General features: G+C 40.8%; 1 protein-coding gene across 1 annotated transcript in view; it reads left to right on the top strand.

Annotated features, from left to right (window-relative positions):
• LOC126482275 (uncharacterized) overlaps nt 1–24,586 on the top strand; it is a 242,662-nt gene that overhangs the window by 37,007 nt on the left and 181,069 nt on the right. The window contains exon 2 of the mRNA XM_050106260.1: nt 21,808–21,924. Coding sequence (XP_049962217.1) covers nt 21,808–21,924 — 117 coding nt within the window. The remainder of the gene's footprint in view (nt 1–21,807; nt 21,925–24,586) is intronic.

Genomic DNA, 24,586 nt, shown 5'->3' with positions numbered 1-24,586 from the left:
ATGTTGAGTAAATATCTAGGAATTACTTTAGATGGCGATAATAAAGTGGAAAGGATATGTTCGTAATATATACATAAAGCGTATGAGGAACAGGAACACCTATATTTGCTAATAGAATATTCAAGCAAGTGCAGCGCAACCGCAAAGGAAACCACGTACGAGGTTAACGCATTAGATATTCTTGAACACTCCTTGTTGTGTTACAAATGAAAAACTCCACTGCCGAATAGCCATCCTACGGCCGTGGCGTGTGTGGCAGATAATCGACCACATAGTCATCTGCTTTAATTGTTCGGTGGACTAGAACTAGTGACCCAAAGGCAAACCACAAAATGTGTCCGCTAATTTAAGGTTTCTCCCATCGAAATTTACAGTGGGGACGATTAATTGGAGCAAGTAACTGTTCACTTGGCGTGACCTACTCAAACGCACCGCCCTCAGTCTTCCATACAGCGTGCCTATATTCCGCAGCAAGCGTACTGTTCCACGAGTCTAGGTTTACATGCCACATTTCATTTATAATCTCTCTTCAAAAGTACTAGAATACTTCCAAGTACCGATTGAAAAGTTGTCACCTACTTTGTAACTAAGCTTGAGTTCCCACAAATCGAACGCATCCACACTTTATAAGCCCTGCGTTTGCTTTTCATCATTATGTGACTCTGCGTTAAAAGCGTTATGTGAAATCTGATAGATTGAGAGGATCGCCTGTACCGTAATTTTACCCATTGCCTGCAGTGTTTCTTCCGTGAATGTATTGCTTTATTATTAGGATCGAACTCGCAGCTGTTCGATGTCTCGCTGTGTGCCGATTTACACACGTGCATTTCAAAAGTTCCTGAATGTGAAAAAGTGTCAATTTTTTTTCATTGTGGACCTGTCTATTGTGTTCTGTTGTGCGTGGACCACTTGGCGGTCTTAGGAGGGAATAGAAAGCTTCGTGAAATAACAATCAGTCGTCCATTATGATGTGGACAGGGACATGCAAAAAGTGCCGATACTTCTTTGATATTGAGTACTTTCACTCGTATCAGTACTAATTAACAGGTATCGCATCTAATGATCCAAGTAATGATTTACTTCATTTTTATTATTTACCGAAAATTTTGGCCATATGAATCAGTTCCTCCATTTTCAACGACTTGAAAGCGCCAGCACGGATAGGCCAACAATGGAACGAGCAGTGTGCTGGGGAGTGACAGCGACACTTCACCAATCTGTGTAACTTTTCTATCGCAGCTCGTGCATTTAGAATCCATTGTTTTCACGATTTGACTTGCTACTTTATTTCTGTATTGTTCTTTAAAACTGTGCAAGTGAAAGAATAACTTAATCAGCGAAGAGAATGGCGTTTATCAAAAGTGAAGCTAGGCAGTGTTTTCGTAAACTTGATGATAATGAAGTGAGGTGCAGAATATGTTCCTAAAGGTTCAAGTATTTTGTAAATACTTCGAAGATGAAAAAGAATTTAAGAAAACATTTCGTCACAACAGAAAGGTAAAATTATTTACTTTACAAGATAAGAAGACAGTAAACGGAGAGCTACGTATCTGTCACTGTAAATGTATTGGTTGTAAGGAGCCGTTAGTTCTCGCGAATCTGCTATTATGATCAAAAAGATGGAATGGGCCTTCATTTGGCAACACTTGTGTAACCACTGCAAGCTCATACTGTAAAGCTGATAAGGTGTTAAACTTTAATCCCCCCCCCCCATTTTCCTGTACATCAGCGTCCTCCCAGCGATTATTTTCAAAGGCAGGAAATACTTACTCAAAGTCACGTAACAAATTATCAGCTAAACGCCTGGATAAAAAATATTGGTTTGAGTTATTCTAGGGAGGGAGAATGGGAAGTTTACGTAAGATTTAATTCATTTTCTTTTGGGTACCATTCAGTTGTTTTTCAGATAATTTGGTCTGTAATTTCATATTTCATCTTTTAATAATTGTAATCTGGATTAAGAATAAAATACTGCTTGATTTAACGCCTGTATTACTCTCCATAAAATTTGTGAAATCGCTCTCTACTATTTTAAAATGAGAGATGGAGGAAACGGAAACAAAAAAGGAAAGAACATTAGAGTTCAACATCCCATCGAGAAGTGGTTATTACAGACGGAGCACTAGCCCGGACTGTTTTTTATGGAAGGAAATCAGTCGTACCCTTTCCAAAGGGATCATCCTGGCATTTGTCTTAAGCGAATGAGAGAAATCTGGATGGTCGGGCGGGAATTGAAAAAGACGTCCTCCCAAATGCGAATCCAGTACCTACGTATGTGAACTACTGTACCACCTAGCTCGGTATGGAGAGACGTTCGAAAGTAACTGAAGCATTCTGCTTCAATTTATTAACACACTGACTGCCACGTGAGCCAATGGTTGTGTTTAGAAGCCTCGTGAGCCTCATAGGGCTCACAGATAATGCGTTTCAACTATGTGTTTAAAAGTGGTGGCTCCACTGAACACTCTCATCTTCGTAGCACTCAATATTTTTACAATTGGTAGCCATGGTGATTCCTAAGTTCGGCGTACGGTTAAATGGCGCAGAAAGATCGTTTTTGAAATCCTTTTTGGAACATGTTTGTAAATACTCAAGTGCTGTACAACATGGCAAACAAAGGATCAAAGTCTCGCATACAAATAATTCCTTTCATGGGGCGCTTGATGCTACTGCTATTGAATTCCAAAGATCCACAACAACTAGCAACACTACAACCGTTCCACGAAGATAACAGCCATCGCCTTGTGACAGTAGAGGGACCAAAGCAGAGCAGTCAAAGATGATGTTCGGGCTGTTACTAACGCCTGCGAAGAACAGAAGAAAGAAATGATGCTGCTAAGAAAGTGAAGAGGGTGTGCACTGAATGCAATAAATGGGGCAGTTTTATGTGCAACGAGTGTTTTAGTGACATTGACAATGCTGTCTTGAAGAAGAAGAATATTCTAAGATCTTTATCCATGAACACTGTCAGACCAAGTAAAAAAAATGTAAATAATATTATATGTAAGTTAGCATAATCAAATAAACTAAGTAAATCATTTCTTGAAAAAAATTTTTTATACCTATATTGTTTTAAATTGCGTGAGCCACATGTGGTTCGTGTGGCCACAGATTACGATTGTGTTAAAATGTTGTTGTTGGACCACGTGAGCCATATATGACTCAAGCCTGTTATCAGTCCAGACCAGTCATAAATTGACATTTTCTCACGTAACTTAATTCTACATGTTCAAAAGAAGAAATCTGATGCAAAAAATCAATATGGATTCAAAAGTAAAATTCGTGATTTCAATGTGGCATAGCAACGCATGGTCCAAATTTCATCATGGCAGTCAATGTGTTAACATTCAGTACCCTCAATGAGAGGCACTTGATGTTGCCTTCTAATGTTTGCTGCTTGGAGCACAAAAAGTATGTACTGAACGAATCACTCTGATTGGTCCATTCTCCAAGGATGATAGGCTATCAAACGCGTGGGCCCCATATACCGATTGTGCGGCTCTATGTCAACCAAACGACTCTGGTGGCGCGAATTATGGTAAATGTTTAGCGTGCTGCCAGGGAAACATAGTTCGTCGTTTTCGGTTGTGAATAGCAATGAGTGAATGCGTTGAAGTTTCGAGTGACAATAGTCTCACATAGCGCAATCTAGCTCCTCGATTACGGACTGTGTAAAGTTGTTTAAATTTTGTTGGGACATCGAATTGCTTCCAAATGAGAATAGCAGAAATTGTGTAGAATCTCACGGATTTGACTCCGAGAAACTTCGCAAGAAAGGTGCGGATGCTGATTTTCCTTTGGAATTTTAATGCACCTAGTGCCACGAGAGAAAATCTATAAGAAAGGACACATGGTCTGATTTCCAAGTTATACATCTTGTCGGATAAGAGGCTATACGCTGCAAACGACAGCTTGTGAAACACAATTGTCCACGAGCATCGTGTGCGAATACTATGATTTCTGCCGAGAAGTCTGTTAAGTCACACTCACGAACAAGAGTGCTCCAATCAGTGGACAAAACAAGGTTGTCGAAATAGACGAATCGCATATAGCTACTAGGAAATACCAGAGAGGACGCCCTTTAAAAAAATGATGTTGAACCTATTTGTCGATTCCCGGCGGGGTCAGGGATTTTCTCTGCCTCGTGATCACTGGGTGTTGTGTGATGTCCTTAGGTTAGTTAGGTTTACGTAGTTCTAAGTTCTAGGGGACTGATGACCTTAGATGTTAAGTCCCATAGTGCTCAGAGCCATTTGAACCATTTGAACCTATTTGGGTATATGGCGTCACTGAAAGAGGATCTTCCAAGTGCTTTATAGTTCGGGTTTATTCAGGGGGAAGGAAAACTTTTGTCTCTCTAATAAAGCACTTCATATTGCCACACTCGAAAGAGATAATAGACGGCTTCAAGTCATACAATACCTTACAGAAAGAAGGATTTCAACATGAGTTTGAGAATCATTCAATTGAATTAGTGTCATCGGACGATCCATCTATTCACACACAGAATATCAAACGCTTCTGGAAATCTGTCAAATCATCGATAAAAAGAGAGGGGCGTCCAGCAGATGGAGACGAACTCTACTTCCTCTAATACGTATATTTCCACAACTTGCGGTTGCATTAAAAAACTGAGTCTTCTGATACTCTACCGACATATCGGACTGACCGGGTTATGAGAAAAATGCTGCGGCGGCTTATGTAACACGAGGAACAGTGCATAAAGAATATTTCCCTGATAAGTAAAGTAAGTGAAGTTACTACCTTCATTTGTAATTAATTGTAACTTACAATTAGGAAACGTTCTTATTTTGTCGTTGCTCTAATGAATGCCATAAACCATATCCATAACCCGCGCCATCAGAGCCGTGTGGTCGACATAGATTCGCACGTTCGACATATATCGTTAAGGGCCCGTGCATTCGAAAGACATTCATTCTTGGAAATTGCACAGTCCTGTATTTTTAAGTTTCGCTCTTAAAATAACCCAGCGAAAGTGAATGTACAGGGTGGTCATAACCAGTGCGAAAACCTTGAATGGTGTTGCAGGGGAGGTTGTACTGAGAAATAATTGTCAAGTAGAAAAAAATTCCATGCGGTGTGCCGTTTCCGCGCACGCAAATTCAAGGAATCTGCCAAAGATAGTGTCGCCAAACTTGTTCTTCGTTTGGTTTGCTTAAAGCAAACAAACGTAGCTTTTGCTCACTTGGCTTAAATTTATCACTTCCGAAAAAAGACACATTTTAACTGGTAATAATATTTGAACAAATGGTAACTCTGTGCCTTAACGCATTTTTGCGCGTGTGCAATTGTTTGAGTGTGCGCGCGAAACGTCCATTGGCTAACTTCAATGCTAACAATTTCTTAAGCAACGGAAAATCCAGGATAGAATGTAACAATATTATGGAAAGGAAAGTTGCTACTCACTATATAGCGGATATGCTGAGTCGCAGATAGGCACAATAAAAAGACTTCACAAATAGTGCCTTCGGCCAGCAAGGACAGACTGCAGTCATGTGTGTGTGTGAGTTGCGTTTGCGCGCGTGTGTGTGTGTGAGTCGTCTGTTTTCAGGAAGGCCCTACTGGCCGAAAGCTTTATTTTTGACAGTCTTTTTGTTGTGCCTATCTGCGACTCAGCATCTCCGCTATATGGTGAGTGATAACTTTCCTATTCAATATATTGTAAAGTTTCTTAACACTTATTTTTCAGCGCAGCCTCCCCTGAAACAACCTTACAAGCTTTCTGATCATCCCGAATGTAACCGTACCGGATGTTATATATGAAAATAATTTTTAAAGTTATTCGTTCGTCGACCTCCACTGTAATTTCATGTGCGTCGCTTGCAGCTGTTGAGGTAAACCCTGGCATATTTTGGGGTGAAGAATTTACCAGTTCCTTTTAATAATGGCTAGCTACATTTATACTGTTCATTACAAATGTCTGCTGTTACACCCACATTTCGCAATTCAAGTTACAGAGCGAGGCAAAGAGTACTTCGGATACCGCTATTATATCATCCCCTCCCTTTTCCATTCGCGAACACTGTGCAGATACGACGATCGGTTAAAATCTACGTATTTTCTTTAGTATCAATGATACGTCACGTTTCTTTTGATTTCTGTAACGACTGTCGCTTAAAACAATGATATGTCACGTTTTTTGATTGAACTCTTCAAATCTTTCTCCAAACATTCGCCTCACAAATGGTGGTAGAGAAGAGTGCATCTTACTGTGTCAAATACACACCAAATAATTATTGTCCATGAAAAAACTGTAATAATATATGTGAATCATTATGCCAAAAACAGAAGACTCAAAAAATGAGTATTTTCTGACATTTCTCTCCAAATGACTCACTACATTAGCAAAATACGAAGATAACTGAATGCAACAGCGTAACGGTGCTCTCGGAAATAATATCAGATATATCCATATCCCTTATGCTTACCTCGAAACGACGACAGCTGTCACCGCGGTCTGCAAATTTAGGCGAGAATCCGTTTCTCGCGAAATACCTTATTATTCGCTGCATAAATATACATTATTGTGGATCAAATAAAAATGACCCAGCTCATCCGGCCCTGTTCGTGCTGCTGGCCAATTAGTAAAATTACTGAGACTAAGTGAAGCAGATAGAACTGAAACAAAAATATGTTTGGCAACTGATCGCCAAAGAAATTATGCGCGTACTAATGTTTTGTCACCAAAGAATCTTTATATGCACTGGTACAAGATGTAAGCAACGAACAAATTTGTATGACTTTAAATACCTTTCCATTAGCCCACTGCCTTATTCTGATGAAAAATTCATTGTTCGTCTTCTGTTTATCTTCTGAATTTTACTGTAATCGCAAAAACTAGCAAATTACTTTCTTTCAAAGATTCGATGTTCCTATATATAAACTCAGAAAATCGTTTTTCGATTTTTCCGTCCAGCCTAAATTTAAAATAGAGCTTAATTACATAATAACAGCTAATAACGCTAATAAAGCTTTTTGCTAAAAGCGTTTCGAACTACTGCTCAAGAAGGAGGCAGAATGAGTAAAACAGATACAAGTGATAGTACATGATGTTTACATGAACTAATGTGATTATTGCGGTTAAATCGAGGAATAGATTTTATGAAGGTCTGTGTTCATATGTACAGTTCCTTCTAACCATCAGTTGTGAGGATTGCCGAAAATTTACTTTCCTGTGAGACACAAATATAAAGCCGCCCCGCACACACACACACACACGCACGCACACACACACACACACATGGAACATGGACCCGTCCGTAGATTGTTCGCGTGCGAGCAAAGGACAGCGATCGGTCTCTGATCGCATGGAAATTCCCAGCAATCTGTTGTATCGCGCATGCCATTCGTGCATGCAGCACGGCTACCTGGCTGGTAAGCAGCGATGTGTGCCAATACGGCTGTCTGGCGTTATTAAGCGTTGTTGTGTAGTTTGGTTTCGTTTCCCTTTGCTCCGCTGAGTAAGAACTTTACGTTAGTTCAGTTCCCGAGAAAAGTACAGTTCCCGAGAAAAGCCTTTTAAAACAAGTTTAATAAAATTACAAATCCCATTATTTTAAAATTTATTTTTTGCAAGTATTTCTGGAGATAAAGAGATAAGCTGCAACTGCTTCTAAGCAAAGCAGTTCATTTTCCACAGCAGAACTTCTCAACAATGAAGGTAAAAAAGGAAGAGAGCTGCCATTACTTCACAAACTTGAAGCTGACGTCCGCCATCTTACGTAGCCCAAAAACATTAGTTTCACCGCATTTATACCACCATGGTTCACCGCGGTGATACTTCCCCGTGATGCCACTCTGACGTGCTCGTGTTCAATTTCGACCGTTGGAAGTATCTTCTGGCATACGTGATCGTATCCCAAATAGCATCTGGAGCTTTGATTGTGTGGAGACGTAGTTGTTTCATCAAAATGCAAGCTTGCGTCGTTTACAGGTGTAGTAATTGATCAGATCGTAAACTTAAGTTATGTTTGCTTTTATTTTAGTGGTTTTATTTCTAACATTTGACTTTAAATTTCCTATCAGTCCCTATGCAATTCTGGTTCGTTGGCATTTCAACAATCGTTCACGTTGTTGACGTGCTCAAGACACAACAGCATGCCTTGCTTCTTTCCTTAGTGCATACTTTTATGGGCTAACAAAGAACGAGTAGGAAAGTTGCTTGTGGAACATTAATAACGTTGTACATGCTGGAAATGTCACGAATAAGGAACAGTTCCTGTAAGCAAACAAGGATTGGTTTCGGAGTTCAGCTTCATTTGCTATCGATACAAAAATAGTAGAAGTGGATTTAAACAGGATACGAAACCATCCTTTTCACATCACATCCTTCTCCTCTTGGGTATTCGGAATATATCAAAGAAAAACAAGTTACTTTGAGGAGACCAAATGTGTCCTATTACTAGACAAAGTGCGCACTCAAGAACAGAAAAACGTTCGAAGTTGCTTTCCTGACAATATGTTATTCACATAAGCACTGTAATTTTTAGTATTTACAACAGCAGTTACGTACACACGGCAGAAATAATAAACAAGAAGAAATCGTAAACATTCGTCTACTAATGTTGTGACAAGGTGGGCGACCGATTGCAGCGATATCGCATGCGACGGACCGCTGCGACCCGTTGTTCGGGTGCGAGGCCGGCCCTTTTGCGTAAATGAAAATGTTTTCGACTATTTTAAAATGAGTGTATTTAATTCGAAATATGCCATCGCAAAATAAAAGGAACTTTTTTCAACACCTTGACACTGCACTCATGTTTTCTCAGCAGGACCTTGCGATGAAGCTCTTAACGTTACTAGTTAATACAAATGCTTTTATGGCAGTTGATGGAACTTGTCACATAAGATTACGTTTACTCCGCTATAAATAGGAGTGAAATAGTGAGAAAGCTAAACAGCTGCGAAGACGGTTGCAGCTCAATGTGATTGATGAAGCAAACAGTGTAACTTAAAAGAAGGCAGACTAGGATTTAACGTCACGTTGACGATGAGGTCTTTAGGGACCGAGCACAAGCTAGAAATGGGGAAAGGACGGGGAAGAAACCCGTTTATGACTTTCAAACATATTATTCCGGCATTTGCCTTAAACGATTAACGGAAACCATGGGAAACCGAAATCAGAAATTTGAACGACTACCTTCCAGAATGCGATCCCAATGACTTAACGAGTGCCCATGTTCGACAGGTATGTCATATAAGAATTTACTACGTATCGCAGTATACCAGCCACCCCACCCGATCGATTTACAAAATTTAGTTTCTTTCGTTAGGTAAGGGCTTTCAGAATATCAGAAACACTAATTATCTTAGCAACAGAGGGCCTGCAATGTGCACGTGCCCACTACTTCAAGTACCCGCCAAAAACCAAATAAAATCTTTTAATTATTAAGATTAAAAATAAATATAAAAAAATTAAAAATACACAAAAATAAGTACGGGAATGTGTATAAGGTAAACAGTCAAGGCAAGTGCCAGTCTTCTCCAAAATGGTAGGATCAATACGGTTTCGTAGAACCGATCAACATTGAGTTTTAGCACAGCTGTGAGGGTATGTAAACAATGCCTCTTTTTGCTGTCTGTCGTAACACTTGGTTTTGTAGCATGTTACTCAATTGTCACAAAAGAGCAGCGCATATTAATATTACAAAACAATCACAATAATGAAAAAGTGTACTAAAATATCACATTTAGGAAGAAAATTATTCTTTCTTGCTGTGTTCGTGTTTCGGATTGTATCACGCACTCGTTTATTAGACAACAATGTCAGCTATCCAATAAGATGTGGTGCAATAACGATCAGTCAACAGTCAATTCAGGTTTAGAAAAGCTCGCTTCGCGGGAAGTTAATAGGTGTGTCATTTAAGTGTGTCATTAAGTAGTATGATATTTTTCGAACGTGACTTGAACAGTTTAAAGTTTTTTCGTGGTTTTGTGTGTACTTTTGCAGAAAATTGATACCTTTTAAATAAATGTACGAACTTTTAAGAGGTTCACAAAAAAAGAAGAAGCAATAATTAGAAAAGAATCAAACGAGTTAGTGAAAACAATTTTTTTCTCTTCGTGGTTACAAAAGTTAGCAGTGTCACAAATGAGTGCGGTTCTGAAATCAACCACAGCAATTGTCAATGCGACAAAGAAGCTTGTAACAGAATCTCCACAAACATAACTAAGCCCATTAATATTGTAGATAATTCAAATGATCGTGCAGATTATCACTTAGATGCAGACGATGAAAGTAGAAGTTCTCTGTTGGAAAAAATCCGTACCGGCCAGCGGCTCCCTTCCCCAAACAGGTTAAGCAGGAAAACGGATCCGTCTCCACTAAATATTACAAGAAGTTCACATTGTCAGAAGAAAGAATTTGAAGAGAACGGTTGCGGTTTTTTTTAAATCTAAAAATGACTCTGTATGCTGTAAATAATGTTGGCTCTTTGGAGGACTGAAATCGTTATCGGCTTGGAGGGAATGGGTTAGAGATCGGAGGTAAAAGAAAAGTTATAGTGCGACACGAAACTAGCTATGCACATTTGACGCATGCGTTGTTGCCAGTTCGGGACGTAAGAAAAACATAACTCAGGCGGATATGGATTCAGAATTGAAGCAAACTCAGAACATACGGAAGCAGGTCCTTGAATGTATTCTGATGTGACGTTAACACTGGTATCCAATAATACAGTTTTTTGGGGACTGAGAGGGGAAACTGGAAACTAAAACAGGATAAACTTTTCAGTAATTATCGAGCTCCTCGTGAAGTACGACCCATTATTACACGATGTCGTAAATAACCCAAAATATATGCATAAATACCTTAGCCTTTCAATTCAAAGTTAGGCCAGGAAGTTTCATATCAGCGCACACTCCGCTGTAAAGTGAAAAATTCATTCTAGAATTCAAAGTTAGTTAATAAGCCCTTAACTCACGAGGTGACTTTTCTGTAACATATACTAAGGTGGGGTCTCTGGACCCCTGAGTTTAGCCCGAGATAGGCGCAAATCATTTGAAATTTTTAATTTAAGTTATGTACTAATTATTTTTACAATTATTTAACTGTTCATTAAATTGCACCAAATAATGTCTGCAGTATTTTACTTTTATCATACAAAATCAAAAACTTTTGTGCGGTTTTTTTAATAGTACGTTTAAACGATCTGTTAGACAACTGAAAAAATTGTAGTATAGCTATAGCAAGTAAATGTTAACATAAAACTAAATTTCAGGATTTAAACTTACACATAAAAATTATACTCGATAGGTATAAAAAGAAACAGCAAAACTGGCATCCAGTGCTCCGATCTACATTTTTCTTTATCATCACTCAGGACACATTTGATTTTAATTAACACTTCAACTACTTATTGAAGAAACAGAAAGATCCCCATCACAGATGTTCTTAAGTTCTTCCTCTGAGAGAACGTCTTGTTCGCTAGGAGAACTATGATCACTGGCTATTGTAAAATCTTCGCCTTTTTCGTCTGTTTATTTATCTACTGCCATCTCCCTCCATCCACTGAATAACATGTCATCAGACTTAGGATTGTTAAAACTGACATGTTACTGCCAACGCATTCTGCACTATACTGGAGAAACCAGGTACGTAGTTCACGAGATGCGATCTAAGAGACGCCGTCACGCGTCAATAACACTTGTCAACAACACACAAAGAAGGAAATAATGCAACCGACAGCAAAACATTACAGGATTGGTCATCCAAGGAGGGCAGGGGAGGTTTAGAGGCATTCCGCTAGAACTGAACTTGCAGAGGGAGATCGAAAACCTTCGCGCTGTTTGAGGGAACACACCTCGTGAGTTAAGGGTAGATGTTCCATCACATGCAGCCGAAAAAGAAATTATTTATGACGTTAAAGCTGCCCCATTCTATTTTATTAGTGCAGATACAACAGGAACAATACCAAAAGAGATGAATTACCTCAGATTCTTAGATAAGTCACAGTTCCATATGATGTCACTGGATAACCTTGTGACGTGAAGATAAAGTAAACCTTTTTGGGTTTTTGTGAAAGATAAGATAAAAGAGCGTTAGGAATAGAAAAGACATCCTGTGGACAGTGACTGCAGCTGCCGATGCTGCTGCTGTTGTGGTTCAGGCGGGAGCTTCTGGATGTCCTTGTCTGTAAAAATAACAAAGCTCAAAGTATACTGAAACACATCACACACACACACACACACACACACACACACACACACACACAGGCACTTCATACTGGACAGACGTACAGACGGTAAATGACGGTGAGCATGCAATCTAACTACAAAAATTAAAAATGATCGAAGGTTGTAGGGCCGAGCTTGTATGCCGTTGGTGCCATAGAGGCCCCTCAGCGTCATGCTATTGGCTAAGGGAGAGGGGAAAGAATGATATCTTTTACGTGATTCTGAGAAAGCTGAAGCTGTTGCTGTCAGTTTCTGGAACGCTGATGTCGATGTCAGCGATTTGGGCCAAGACTCCCAGAAGCCCTCTACTTAACAACTCCGTCAGTTTTCCGTTTGCTTTTGCTGCTAGTTTCAGACAGTGAGTTTCGTAAAATAAACATTCAGCACCAAAAATCCAAGTCACATGACACCAACAGATCGAAACGTTTACGTTAGTAACTGGGATTGTCTTCCACATCTGACTGCCGTAATCGTGATTTGAGGAAGCAGAGTGACACGACAACAGTGAGCAGAATACAAGATGTTACCAGGCTCATTCACTGGTAACTAACACGTAAACAACTAGCATTGGAGTTATGTTCAGGTGACAGAAAACCAAATCTACAAATCGTATGCAAATATCGTTGGTTGAAGTCGTTCCATCATTTGGTGTTTGAGATTATATTGGGGGTGAGAATAAGAAACAAAAATCATACAGAATGTTTGTTTATTCTTAATTTCCAGCACGAATGTTAAATATACACTGAAGAGCCTAAGAAACTGGTACACCTGCCTAATATGGTGTAGGGCCCCCGAAGAGCACTCGGAAGGGGAGTAACACGACGTGGCATGGACTCGACCAATGTCTGAAGTAGTGGTTCAAATGGTTCAAATGGCTCTGAGCACTATGACACTTAACATCTATGGTCATCAGTCCCCTAGAACTTAGAACTACTTAAACCTAACTAACCTAAGGACAGCACACAACACCCAGCCATCACGAGGCAGAGAAAATCCCTGACCCCGCCGGGAATCGAACCCGGGAACCCGTCTGAAGTAGTGCTGCAGCGAATTGACACCATGAGTCCTGCAGGGCTGTCCATAAATCCGTAAGAGTACGAAGGGGTGGAGAACTCTTCAGAACACCACGTTGCAAGGTATCCAAGGTATGCTCAATAATGTTCATGTCTGGTGAACTGGGTCGCCAGCTGAAGTGTTTAAAGTCAGAAGAGTGTTCCTGGAGCCACTCTGTAACAATTCTGGACGTGTGGGGTGTCCCACTGCCCTGCTGGAATTGCTCAAATCCGTCTGAATGCCCAACGGACATGAATGGTTGCAGGTGATCAGTCAGGATGCTTACGCACGTGTCACCTTTCAGAGTCGTATCAAAACGTATCGGGGGTCCCATATCACTCGAACTGCACAGGCCCCATACCATTACAGAGCCTCCACCAGCATGAACAGTCCCCTACTGACATGCAGGGTCCATGGATTCATGAGGTTGTCTTCATTCCCGTACTCCAATACAGTTTGAAACGAGACTCGTCAGACGGTGCAAAATGTTTGCAATCATCAACAGTCCAGTGCCTGTGTTGGCGGGCCCAGGCGAGGCGTAAAGCTTTGTGTTGTGCAGTCATCACAGGTACACGAATGGGCCTTCGGCTCCGAAAGTCCATATCGTTGATGTTTCGTTGAATGGTTCGCTCGCTGACACTTGTTGACGGCTCGGCGTTGAAATCTGCAGCAGTCTGCGGAAGTGTTGCACTTCTGTCACGTTGAACGATCCTCTTCAGGCGTCGTTGATCCCGTTCTTGCAGGGTCTTTTTTCGGCCTCAGCGATGTCGGAGATTTGATGTTTCACCGGATTCCTGATATTCACGGTACACTCGTAAAATGGTCGTACGGAAAAATCCCCACTTCATCGTTACTTCGGACATGCTGTGTCCCATCGCTCGTGCGCCGACTATAATATCACGTACAAACTCACTTAAATTTTGATAACCTGCCATTGTAGCAACAGTAAACAACTGCGCCACACTTGTTTTATATAGGTATTGCCGACCGCATCGCCGTCTTCTGCCTGTTTACATATCTTTTTATTTGAACACGCATGCCTATACCAATTTCTTTGGCTCTTCAGTGTACATTTAAATCACCCCAATATGAGTGACATCAGTGTTGCCATCATACCATCACTCAAAACGAAAATATTGTGCCATCTGAAATGACAAACTTGCTGTCCATCGCTGCAAGTACTCTGCTACTGTCTGATATTCTGCCGCATCCCCGGCTGCAAAGTCTCTTTCGTGATGGTAGCTTATGACGTAATTGTTATGGCGTCAAACAAGCTATGTCATGGTTGCAAAACGCCTCTTTATTCAAATTACCTTTTAAATAATTTCATAATATAACGGTACCTAAGACAAGCTTTATGGAACATTCATTGGTTAAAAATGAATATGGTGGTTTCTCACCGATTGCTGGATCTGTTTGCATACAGTGCATGTCAGGAAGACTTCAGAGAGCACAAAGACCAACTGGAAGACCACGAAGAAGATGAAGGATTATGTGAGCCGAAAAGGACTGCAATGAGAAGAGATGCTAAACGATAGACTGAGGGAGAAAAGAGAATCGTGGAAGAAGCTCTGTGAATGACCTATGTAAGAAGAAACGTTTCAGGAAGAAGAAGTGGGCACGAGAGGGCAACAAGATAACTTCTCGTCCGTCGGACTATCTTAAATTGCATCAAATATTATTAATTGTCGTTTTAGATCTGTGTCACGTTGACTATAATAAACGTCTTACACCTAACAATTAGAACTTAAAGAAGTTACCGGATACGTGAGGTTGTGAAATGCTGTTCATTTACTACATGTATATGTTGTATTTATCAAGATGTGGCTTAATTAATACAAATTCGTAATTATTGCTGTCACAGTTAAACCATACAGCCTATCTTACGGGAGAATGATACACTTCTGTTCTTACGAATATCTTCTGTATGAAATGTCATGTAGATCCTGTGACATCATGTGTTCAATAACAATAATTATAACAAATAATCAAGTTTTATATAAATGTATGTAATTAACACGAGCGTAGCTCGTTTAAATTGTCTCAGTGAGCTGCTGATTTCTCGTAGTTCTGTTAGTTCGAAAGTTCTTTTTCCACCTGGTGTTATATGACACTTCGTCACACCACCGGCGCGAGTAGCTTGAATGACTGTTGCTGTTCTGCAGCGCCAGAAAAAGCACTGTAGTTTCATTGCCTGACTACCTACTCCTTCTCTGCTAGCCGCCGCTGCTGCTGCCAGCGTAGCTCCTGCTCTGTGAGTCGTTTGCCCGCGCATTCCTTCCTAGGAATGATGTCACGTTTACAGTGCGCGGGGCTTGAATTGCGAGACAGTTGCGTCAGGATGGTTCGCTGTACGGTTGGCTGTCTCGCCCTTTGGTTACACCTCGTACATACAACGAAACGCACGAAATGAGGCACCCGTGTCAGCCCACACGATGTTGCTGTGCTTAAAAAATAATAATAAATCAAAACATGGTCTTCGCCGGCAGCGTGAATAATTACTCCTTCGGCAATGCCGATAGAGGGCACCAGCTTATAAGGGACATAGCAGTGTAACTGGCTGAAAAATTATCACCTTCATCGCATGACTTTAAATATCCTACACCATCCGCCTGAAATTAAATTAAATAGATACGAAGAAGCTTAGAGAAGCAATTAACTCTTGAAGTAAGGTTGGGTGTAAACGATTATGAGAAATTATTCATATAAAAGTCTGCAGTAATTGTTTAAAATGCCAGCAAGTGCAATGTCAGCAACTATCTCAGCAGTCTGAGATCAGTTGATTGAAGTAGTTGAGGAATATGTAATAAGACGAATTATTACTCACATTCTAACCATATTTCAAAAAATGTATTTCTAACATACACAAAAAGCAAATTTAACAACGCAGCTCGCAGAACGTGAAGACGGCTCGGTGGGTCGTTGGAAATGAAATGGAATCAAACTGCCGCTACACGCGAAAGCACACCGTTAAATTAATCGCATCGAATTTAATCAAAATGCTAGATTTATTATTATTATTATTATTATTTTCGATTTTCCCTTTTAAGAGAGCGATTCAACTCAAGTAGTCGTGATTTCTTCTTCTTCCTTCGCTCCTCTCAAATTCCCTTCGTACATTCACTGTGTTCTCTCTTGCGTTCTTCCGACCATCTTTTTCCCGTTCTGTTCTCCGTGTGTTCTTGTTTAAGTGTGTGTTTGTTTATGATGTTTCTAAACTGTTCTCTATTGTTTATGTTGTCTTGTGTGATCCCCAGTTCTTTAATGTCTTGTTCTGTTCCAGTGATCCACTTTGTCTTGTTTTTGCTCTTGTTTACTATCCCAAAGATTTGCCTTGTGAGCCTGCTTTTATTCATCCTGCTGATATCTCCATAAAATTTCATCCTTCTCTTTCTAATGGTGTCTGTCACTGTTTCTATGTCTTTGTAAATCTCTCTAGTTGGCCTCTTCATCCCAATTCCTTCCCGAAACACTGGTCCATATATTTTTCCTCATAATTTTTCTTTCCTGCTTTTCAATCTCTCTAATCTTCGTATGACCATGAATCACTGTAGTTTCTGCAGCATAAAGTGCTTCTGATAGGATTACTGTGTTGTAATGCCTTAGTTTCGCATTGACAGAAATAGATTGCTTATTATAGTGATTCCAAGTGAGCTTATCTGCTTTTTGTTATCTGGAGATTCTGTCTTTATTGGCTGTTGAGTTCAGTCCTGATGGTTGAATTATCTCTCATCAGATATCTGAAGTGGGCAACTTGTGGCACTTTCCCGTATTGGGTAGTAATGGGGAGATTATCTACAGGTTCGTTTTGCATATACTGTGTTTTCTCGTAGGAGATTTGTAGCCCAGTTCTCTGTGAGATTTCGTGTAATTTTTCCAATGCAAGTTTGGCTTCCTCTCCATTGTTCGTTAGAATGGCAAGATCGTCCGCGAAAGCCAGACACTTCGCCCTGGTTCTCTGATCTTTTTTAATCCCCAGCTAGATTCCTTTTATTACCTTTTCACATGTCCTCACAATTTTTTCCGGAACCATGTTAAATAGAAGGGAGGACGTTCCATCTCCTTGGCGAGCACCAGTATGGATCTGAAATGCTTCTGATGTTTCTCCCATGAATTTAACTTTGGAGGTTGTACGTGTTAATGCCTGTTGAATAATTCTCCTTGTTTTCCTGTCAGTCCTGAACTCATGTAAAGTGTGGTATAATGTTTGTATATCTATTGAATCGTAAGCCTTTTTGAAATCGACAAAAGTTATCGCAGTATTTCTACATTTTCTCATTTGCAAAATTGTTTTTAAGTTCCATATCTGTTCGATGCAAGATCGACCTTTGTGAAACCCTGCCTGATACTCCCCTATTAACTGGTCCGCTCGTACTTCTAGTCTGTTTAATAGGACCTTCGAAAGAATTTTGTATATTACAGGGAGCAGTGAAATTCCCCTGTAATGATTTGCACCGGTTTTTGCACCTTTTTTGTAGAGAGAGTGAATTAATGCACATTTCCATTCTGCAGGTATTTGTTCAGTTTCCCAAATATTTGATATAGTTCTGTGGGTTGCTTGTGTGAGATTATTGTCATTTAATTTCCATACTTCTGCTATGATTCCATCTTCCACTAGTGTTTCCAGAGATATTGCCGCACGCGCAGTGGCAATACATTGTTGCATATCCTCTGGTGTCATCGGGGGTTCTTCCACTCTTCCACTGCGCCTCTGAAAAAGAAGTTAAACAGCAGAAGTCAAGTCGGGGGACCGGGCTGGCCTGCTCATCGGACCTCCCTTGCCTTATCCACCTATTTGGGAACACTGTATCCACAACGTCCCCAGAAACATGTGCGTAGTGTGCGCGATATCCATCATGATGGAACCGCGTTGAGAGACGCGTTTGAAGTCCCACTTCCTCCATGAGAAAGGACAGAGTGTCTTGTAGATATGACGGATATTGTCGTCCGGTTAATGATCCCTTTTAAAAGATAGAGGCTTACGATACGGGTACCAATGATGCCGCACCAAACGTTCACACCCCAATGTCGTTGATGAGCAACCGCGCGAGACCAGTGGAGATTTTGCACGACCAGTAGTGCATATTCTGGAGATTCACATTGAAAGATTACCGTCAAACCTCCTTGCCTAGGGACGCCAGATGAAAGTTTATGTCGTCAAGGCCTGAATGAAAACTGCGCAACGGATAACTGGGGAGGGGAGCTTGAGAGCGCTACTTAGAGAGCGTGCTGTTTCTGTAAGATACTAGCCAAGGGGCTGGAGGGCTCACACGCTGACGTGTGGGTCCCTGCATTCTACATCTTTTATTTTAAATGAATTCATTTAACTTGACTCCTATGTGATTTTTAGGGTATGTTAAAGATTGATGACAATCGATTACCTATTTATTTTGAACATTATCACTCGACTTTACAGCGATTGCAGCAATTGTTCCAGTTTACAGATATTACAATTTTACAACTTATAGCTCGGGTATATTGTATACTAATCTGCACACACATTTCTACGAGCAAGACGGAATTGCGTTGGCCAAATGTATACCACCAAAGTCTCCCAATATTTTACATGGTCCCATGTGAGGAGGATAACGGGCAAACTAGGGACCAGATACATTAACACAGGGGGTCAAATTTCCGAAATTAAGCGAGAACATTCATTTCCTTACACAATCCGAAGCTGGAAATAAAGGAATTAGTGCAAATATTCAAATACCTCTCTACCATGCGTGAACATCGAGACAGGCGCACTGAGGGCACGACTGCTCACTTCCCAGTCTTCTGTAACACTCCCAGATTATCGCGGGCACCCAGAGGTCTTCCTGGGCCCCGGTGGAGGGGATGGTCGAACCACTTGGCCGTGACCAACCTCTCCATCCCAAATCTTGTGACACTGGAAAGTCTTTGACTTTTCCCTGCCTGTGCTGTCTCTCTGATCCCCTACCCAGGTTGGCACTACTATACTACAGAACTACTTCCCAATTAAGATTTGGCCACGCTTTACAGAAAGGTGTGAGGAGGATTAGGGAAGTTCATGTACAGATTCACATTCACGTACAAGAAATGAATAATACACGACACATATAAATGTGTATTATGAAGCCTGGCACATTTCTTTCCACCCGTCCACATGGGTTCTTTTGCACCCGCGGCCGGCCGCGTCGTGCAATAAAATTGGCGGCGGAGCCGCCTCCGTTTGTGTTTCCCGGTGCGAGCGAGCAGCGAAACCTGCTGCTTATGGAGCGGAAACTACTGTACCGTTTCAACATGACCATGATTCGTGAACGAAGCTTCATCCTTAAACAACATATAACGTAGGAAGTCAGGATGTCGTTGCTATGACTGAAGTGCAAAACGACAGAATCCAGTGCGACATTCAAATGTGACATTCAGACTCATTCTCGTACAGTTCTTGGTGGAGTGATATACGACATGGATGAAAGGTACGCCTATGCAAAATTCTCCACACAGTACTGGGGGTTATTCCAGAATCGCATGCAGTCTGTCGTACACTCTCCTCAGAATTGTGCGCTACAGCAGCCAAACCTCAATTTAGTTGTCATTGTTGGCTGCTATGTTCGTGCGATGAGGCTTTCTGGGTGCCCAGCTGCCTCTTTTCATAAGACTTGTGCAGATGTTGGAAATGGTACGACGTGAAGGATGGTGTCGATCTGGGTAGCGTTCAGCGTACATTGATAGAGCTGTGGATACATTTCTGTGACAATCGCCGTAAATTAACATCATACCACGTATTTGTTCATTTATAGACGAGATGATCACAAACGTCACGAGCCACACAAAACAGGGAAACCATTGTCCGAAACGTACTTGAAATGCGTCATTGTGTATTTTCGTGTTTGACACCGAAAACAGTACAACAATCCCGACTAGGAGACAATGGGTAGACTGAACAGTGTAGGCAGAATGTGCATATTGTCAGTCGTCCTTTTACATCAGACTGGAGGATCGTGCAGGCAACCATTTCCCTGCGCATTAAGGCAGAAACCGCGACGCCATTGCTATCCGTTTAAGTCTAGGTATTTCAGAACGTGTGAGGTTTGGAGCAGTGAAACCAAGTCTAACTGTATCTCTAGTTTTCATTTCCGCAGGAAAAACGTACATGTCCCATTTAAATACACCTAACTTTGAGTTGAAAGTGGTGTTCAGTGACGTTTCTGGATTATGTTTTCTAGCCCACTCTGTGAGCCCCTGACGTAGATGCATCCCTGGCCAATTGCATTTTCAACATTTCTTGTTTAATTTTCGGAATAATTTGAGGTGGCAGAGCTAGGTGGGAATCCTGTATAATGAAAGGGAATGGATCTAAAGTTGAACCCCGTGCAGTCCCTTCGTTAACTATCCCGACTCACTAAAATTTCCTTTGGATTATTGAGCATAACCTATATACATTCTGTTTGTTAAATATGAAGCAAACTAGTTGTTTGTAACTTAGATTTTTGTAAGAGGGTAAAATGATTTACAAAATCAAGGCCTTGGAAAGACAACAAAAATTACCAATTTGCGGCATTTTTTTTATAAATGGCTTGTAATATAAAGGCTTATAATATAATATAATATATCGTAATACAATATATATTGTTATATAGTATAAAGGCTTGTAATATAAATACTAACACATATTCTGCTTTGCTAGTTAGATCAATTTCCAAAAGGTGTACATATCTTTGTACAAATGAAAATGAAGGAATTACATTTTTGTTGCTTGTTTTGGGCAGCTTTATTAACAACAAAGGAATTTTATTGTGAAGGGTCGAAGTCAGGTCATTTCTTTTTCTTTTCTTGCCTTACATGTATAATATTAAACATGATTTTTTTTTTGTTTTTGGCTGTTTTTACGCCACTATCTGAAAAAAGACACCGATTCACCCTAATGTTCGTTGTTGTAGTCTTATAGCTGTGCTGCATTTTTGTCTTTGTATTACGCGTAGACAAAAAATTTTGAGCGCTCTTCATGTCAGTCCGTTACAAGGTCCACGCATAAAATTTCACTCACCAAAATTTATTGATTGGGTATTAATTATGCATTTATCGTATATAAATATTATTTGTAGAATCGAATATACCAGAGAAACACGTCTGCGCTTTACAGGAATTCAACCTAAAGTCTTTACTGCACAGTCGCTACTTTTTTTCAACGATGTTTTCATCAAAAGAGAGGGGCCAGTACAAGCAATGTCTCTGCCTTATCACTAGATACCACTTTAAATATAATTACGTGGACAGGCTGAAACATTATTATTTTATTACTATGGAAAAAGATTCCCGCCCTTGTCGTGAGTGCTGTTACATATATATTACAGTGTGCATGACGCCAAAAGCTGAAGCAACAGCTTTAAACCTCAGGTGTGAGTGTATTGACGTTAAAAGGACTACATCTTCAAACGTGCTCATTTCTAATACAAATAAACGTCTTTCAGGCCCAGGTTGACAACGTTTCGCGTTGTTTTCGTTAATGACTAGCACAGATTATTAGTTAATATTTATGAAGTTGGTAACACTGATACGTGGAGTCCCGCTAAAGCAGCGCTTGTTTGCCCGCAGAGCGGCCGCCGCCTCCAGGGAAGCCCCGCCTGGTGCCGGGGACTCCCCACTCGCAGGCTGGCGTCGTCACCATCCGCTGGGACCCGCCGCCGCGGCACGGCGGGGCGCCTGTCACGGGTAAGTAAGAGAAGAGGGGAAGGGTCTCCACCTGAAGCAGGGCTACCACCTGTGCTGCCACAGCTGCAGCCCGTGTCTCACAAGGCGGAAGGCCTCAGACACGGCCAACCGATTCTTGGCAGGTCGCTTGTGTACAACCTAAAACGAAGGACTCTTGCGATATTTACGCTCAACACCCTCCCATTTTTGTGAAAATCACGCCTAAAGGTTATGATGAGCAATCGGCTCAAACTGGCGCGATCGATAGATACCTAATTGTAAATAGAACATTTTTCATCATCAAGTATGGGGTCTGCAAACTCATCCTTTTCCAGAAATCGAGGAAAGAAACTTTTACAACTGCCGCTTGGATGTAATGGGACGTCCGCCCCGAGCAAAAGCAACAAACAATAACGAACCAAAATGAGATTTAAAAATAAATAGCGCAACGGCCAAGGTAACTAGCTAGGAAGCGGGAAGCGCAGAACCCGGGTTCGTATGTCGAGGAAAACCTAACGGATGTTGTTCTTCTCGTTTGTATTTTTCCATATCTCAATTGATAGGGATAGGAGGGTTAATAAGGTATTTTTATCAATAAGGAACGATAAAAAGGTAGGCAAATAAATTTCTCAAACCTCTTGGGATACTAAACAACTAAAATGTTACTTCTGGTCACTTTACAATGGCTCTTCCAGTCACTATTACGTGTCCTCACGTTTCTTCGAACAACTAGATGGATGGTACTTGTCATATAAACATTCGAAACAAATGTACTCACGGCACCATCACATCTAATGAATGCAACCTTTCGATAGCTACACTGTTCCTTCCTAAGAGCCGGCGAAAAACAAACTTGGTTTAGGTTTTAAAATATATCTTTTTCGGGAATTAATTTTGATGCGTACCATGGATACTATATCACTGCCTGAAAAATTGGCGCTTAAAGACGGTTATGAGTTATGCTGCGAATAGTTACTGCATACGTGAGGTTGTGCAATTCCCGCTGGGTTTCCAGAAGCACACTGCAGTTCTGAAGCCTCGCAATAAAATTTTTTAACCTGGCTGTAGAAATAAACATCACACGGTTGGCACACAGAGGTGTGCAGTTTGGCGGTATTACTTTTACCGTGAACATCGATTGACCCTCGTCATCTATAAACATGGTGTCATTCATTAGAGTATTAGTTTTTCGACCCCCGGAATCCTCTATTAGAAAAAACTTGTTATCAGCAACGTATGGTTTTAAAACATTCTCAAGAAACGCTCTGTAAATCGCATTTGTCAATTTGCTGGAATTGGAGCAAGTAATGTAAACATTTTTCAACGAGTCTGTTAAGCGATTGACCTCTTCTGTAAACCGACGACCAAATGTAACCTTTGTTTCTTGTAAACCCAGGAAAACCTTAGGCAACACTTTTTCAGAGAATCTGATGGCATATTGCACCTTTTACGAACGTGTAAATGCTCTGTAAATCGCATTTGTCAATTTGCCGGAATTGGAACAAGTAATGTAAACATTTTTCAACGAGTCTGTTAAGCGATTGACCTCTTCTGTAAACCGAGGACCAAATGTAACCTTTGTTTCTTGTAAGGCAACGACACCGTTTGAATGATGAAAAGAGCCGCCACTTACTGTATATCTTCTATATTTTCTACCTCCTTGTGGGAGACGTATTTAGTGATGTGCGATTGACGAATTTTATATTCCGATTTGAAATTCCTTGCCCAAGATAATGATGCAACAAACGTAAAATCCTTGTCGGTCGTATATTGAAGCGCTGCACCTGCAGCCCACTCCTGGAGTATTCTCTTTGTTACAATCTCGTTACGACGACGAGATTCGACAAATCGGTCGTATGTCCACATATTTATCGCCTGGTATTTGTCGTATCTTGTCCCTCCTTTAACGATATCATTTTCCTACAATTTTAGGTCCATCTTCCTTTTCAGGGCAATTGTTGCTCCATTCTTTTGCAGTGTTTGTAGCTTCAAATTTGGTTGATTTTTTGGTTGCGCTACCACCTTTACTTTTACTTCAACGGGTGTTGAGCCGTAGTTCAGTCGTTTAGTAACCGGTTCGTAATACTCATGGGGAACAGATGAAGCACAAATTGCATGCGACGTGGACATTTCCAAAGTGTTATGACCATTTTGCGATTCACTAGACGGTTATCTTCTGCTGAATCACCTTCTGGTTCGTCTTCATGGTATAGTACTTCAGTATCAACAAAAGTCATTTCGCTCGTCAGCTCCAAAAATCGCTCGACGGTAGCCGCTCCTATCAATCTGGAACGCCGAGATACAGAACTGCTTGCTTCCGGTGGTGCATTGATAATGCATCTATCTTGTAACACTTTTACAAACCAAAGAAGAGCACAGCACATCGTCGGTAATTTGCGGCTTGTGGTCTTCTGTGACAGGCTCCCAACTACATATTTCAGCGCTGGTCGAAGGATGTACATCCTCCATTATTCAGATTATGCAGCTGAAAGATATGACGCAACAAACAATAACTAATTACTATGGAATAAACAGAAAAGCTAATTACTACAAACTACATGCAGTACAAGTCATATGTTACTTACGGAAGATCAGTGTATTCTTTCATAAAACATTTTTTATTGGGCGGCTTAACGACAAAAAATCATGACGTGTTTCCTCGAGGTTCGCGGCGGCCTAATGA

This window comes from Schistocerca serialis, chromosome 5, assembly GCF_023864345.2.
Source record: "Schistocerca serialis cubense isolate TAMUIC-IGC-003099 chromosome 5, iqSchSeri2.2, whole genome shotgun sequence".
NCBI classification, from domain to species: domain Eukaryota; kingdom Metazoa; phylum Arthropoda; class Insecta; order Orthoptera; family Acrididae; genus Schistocerca; species Schistocerca serialis.
Note: the sequence above shows the minus strand (reverse complement) of the source record. Positions and strands in the feature narration are given on the sequence as shown.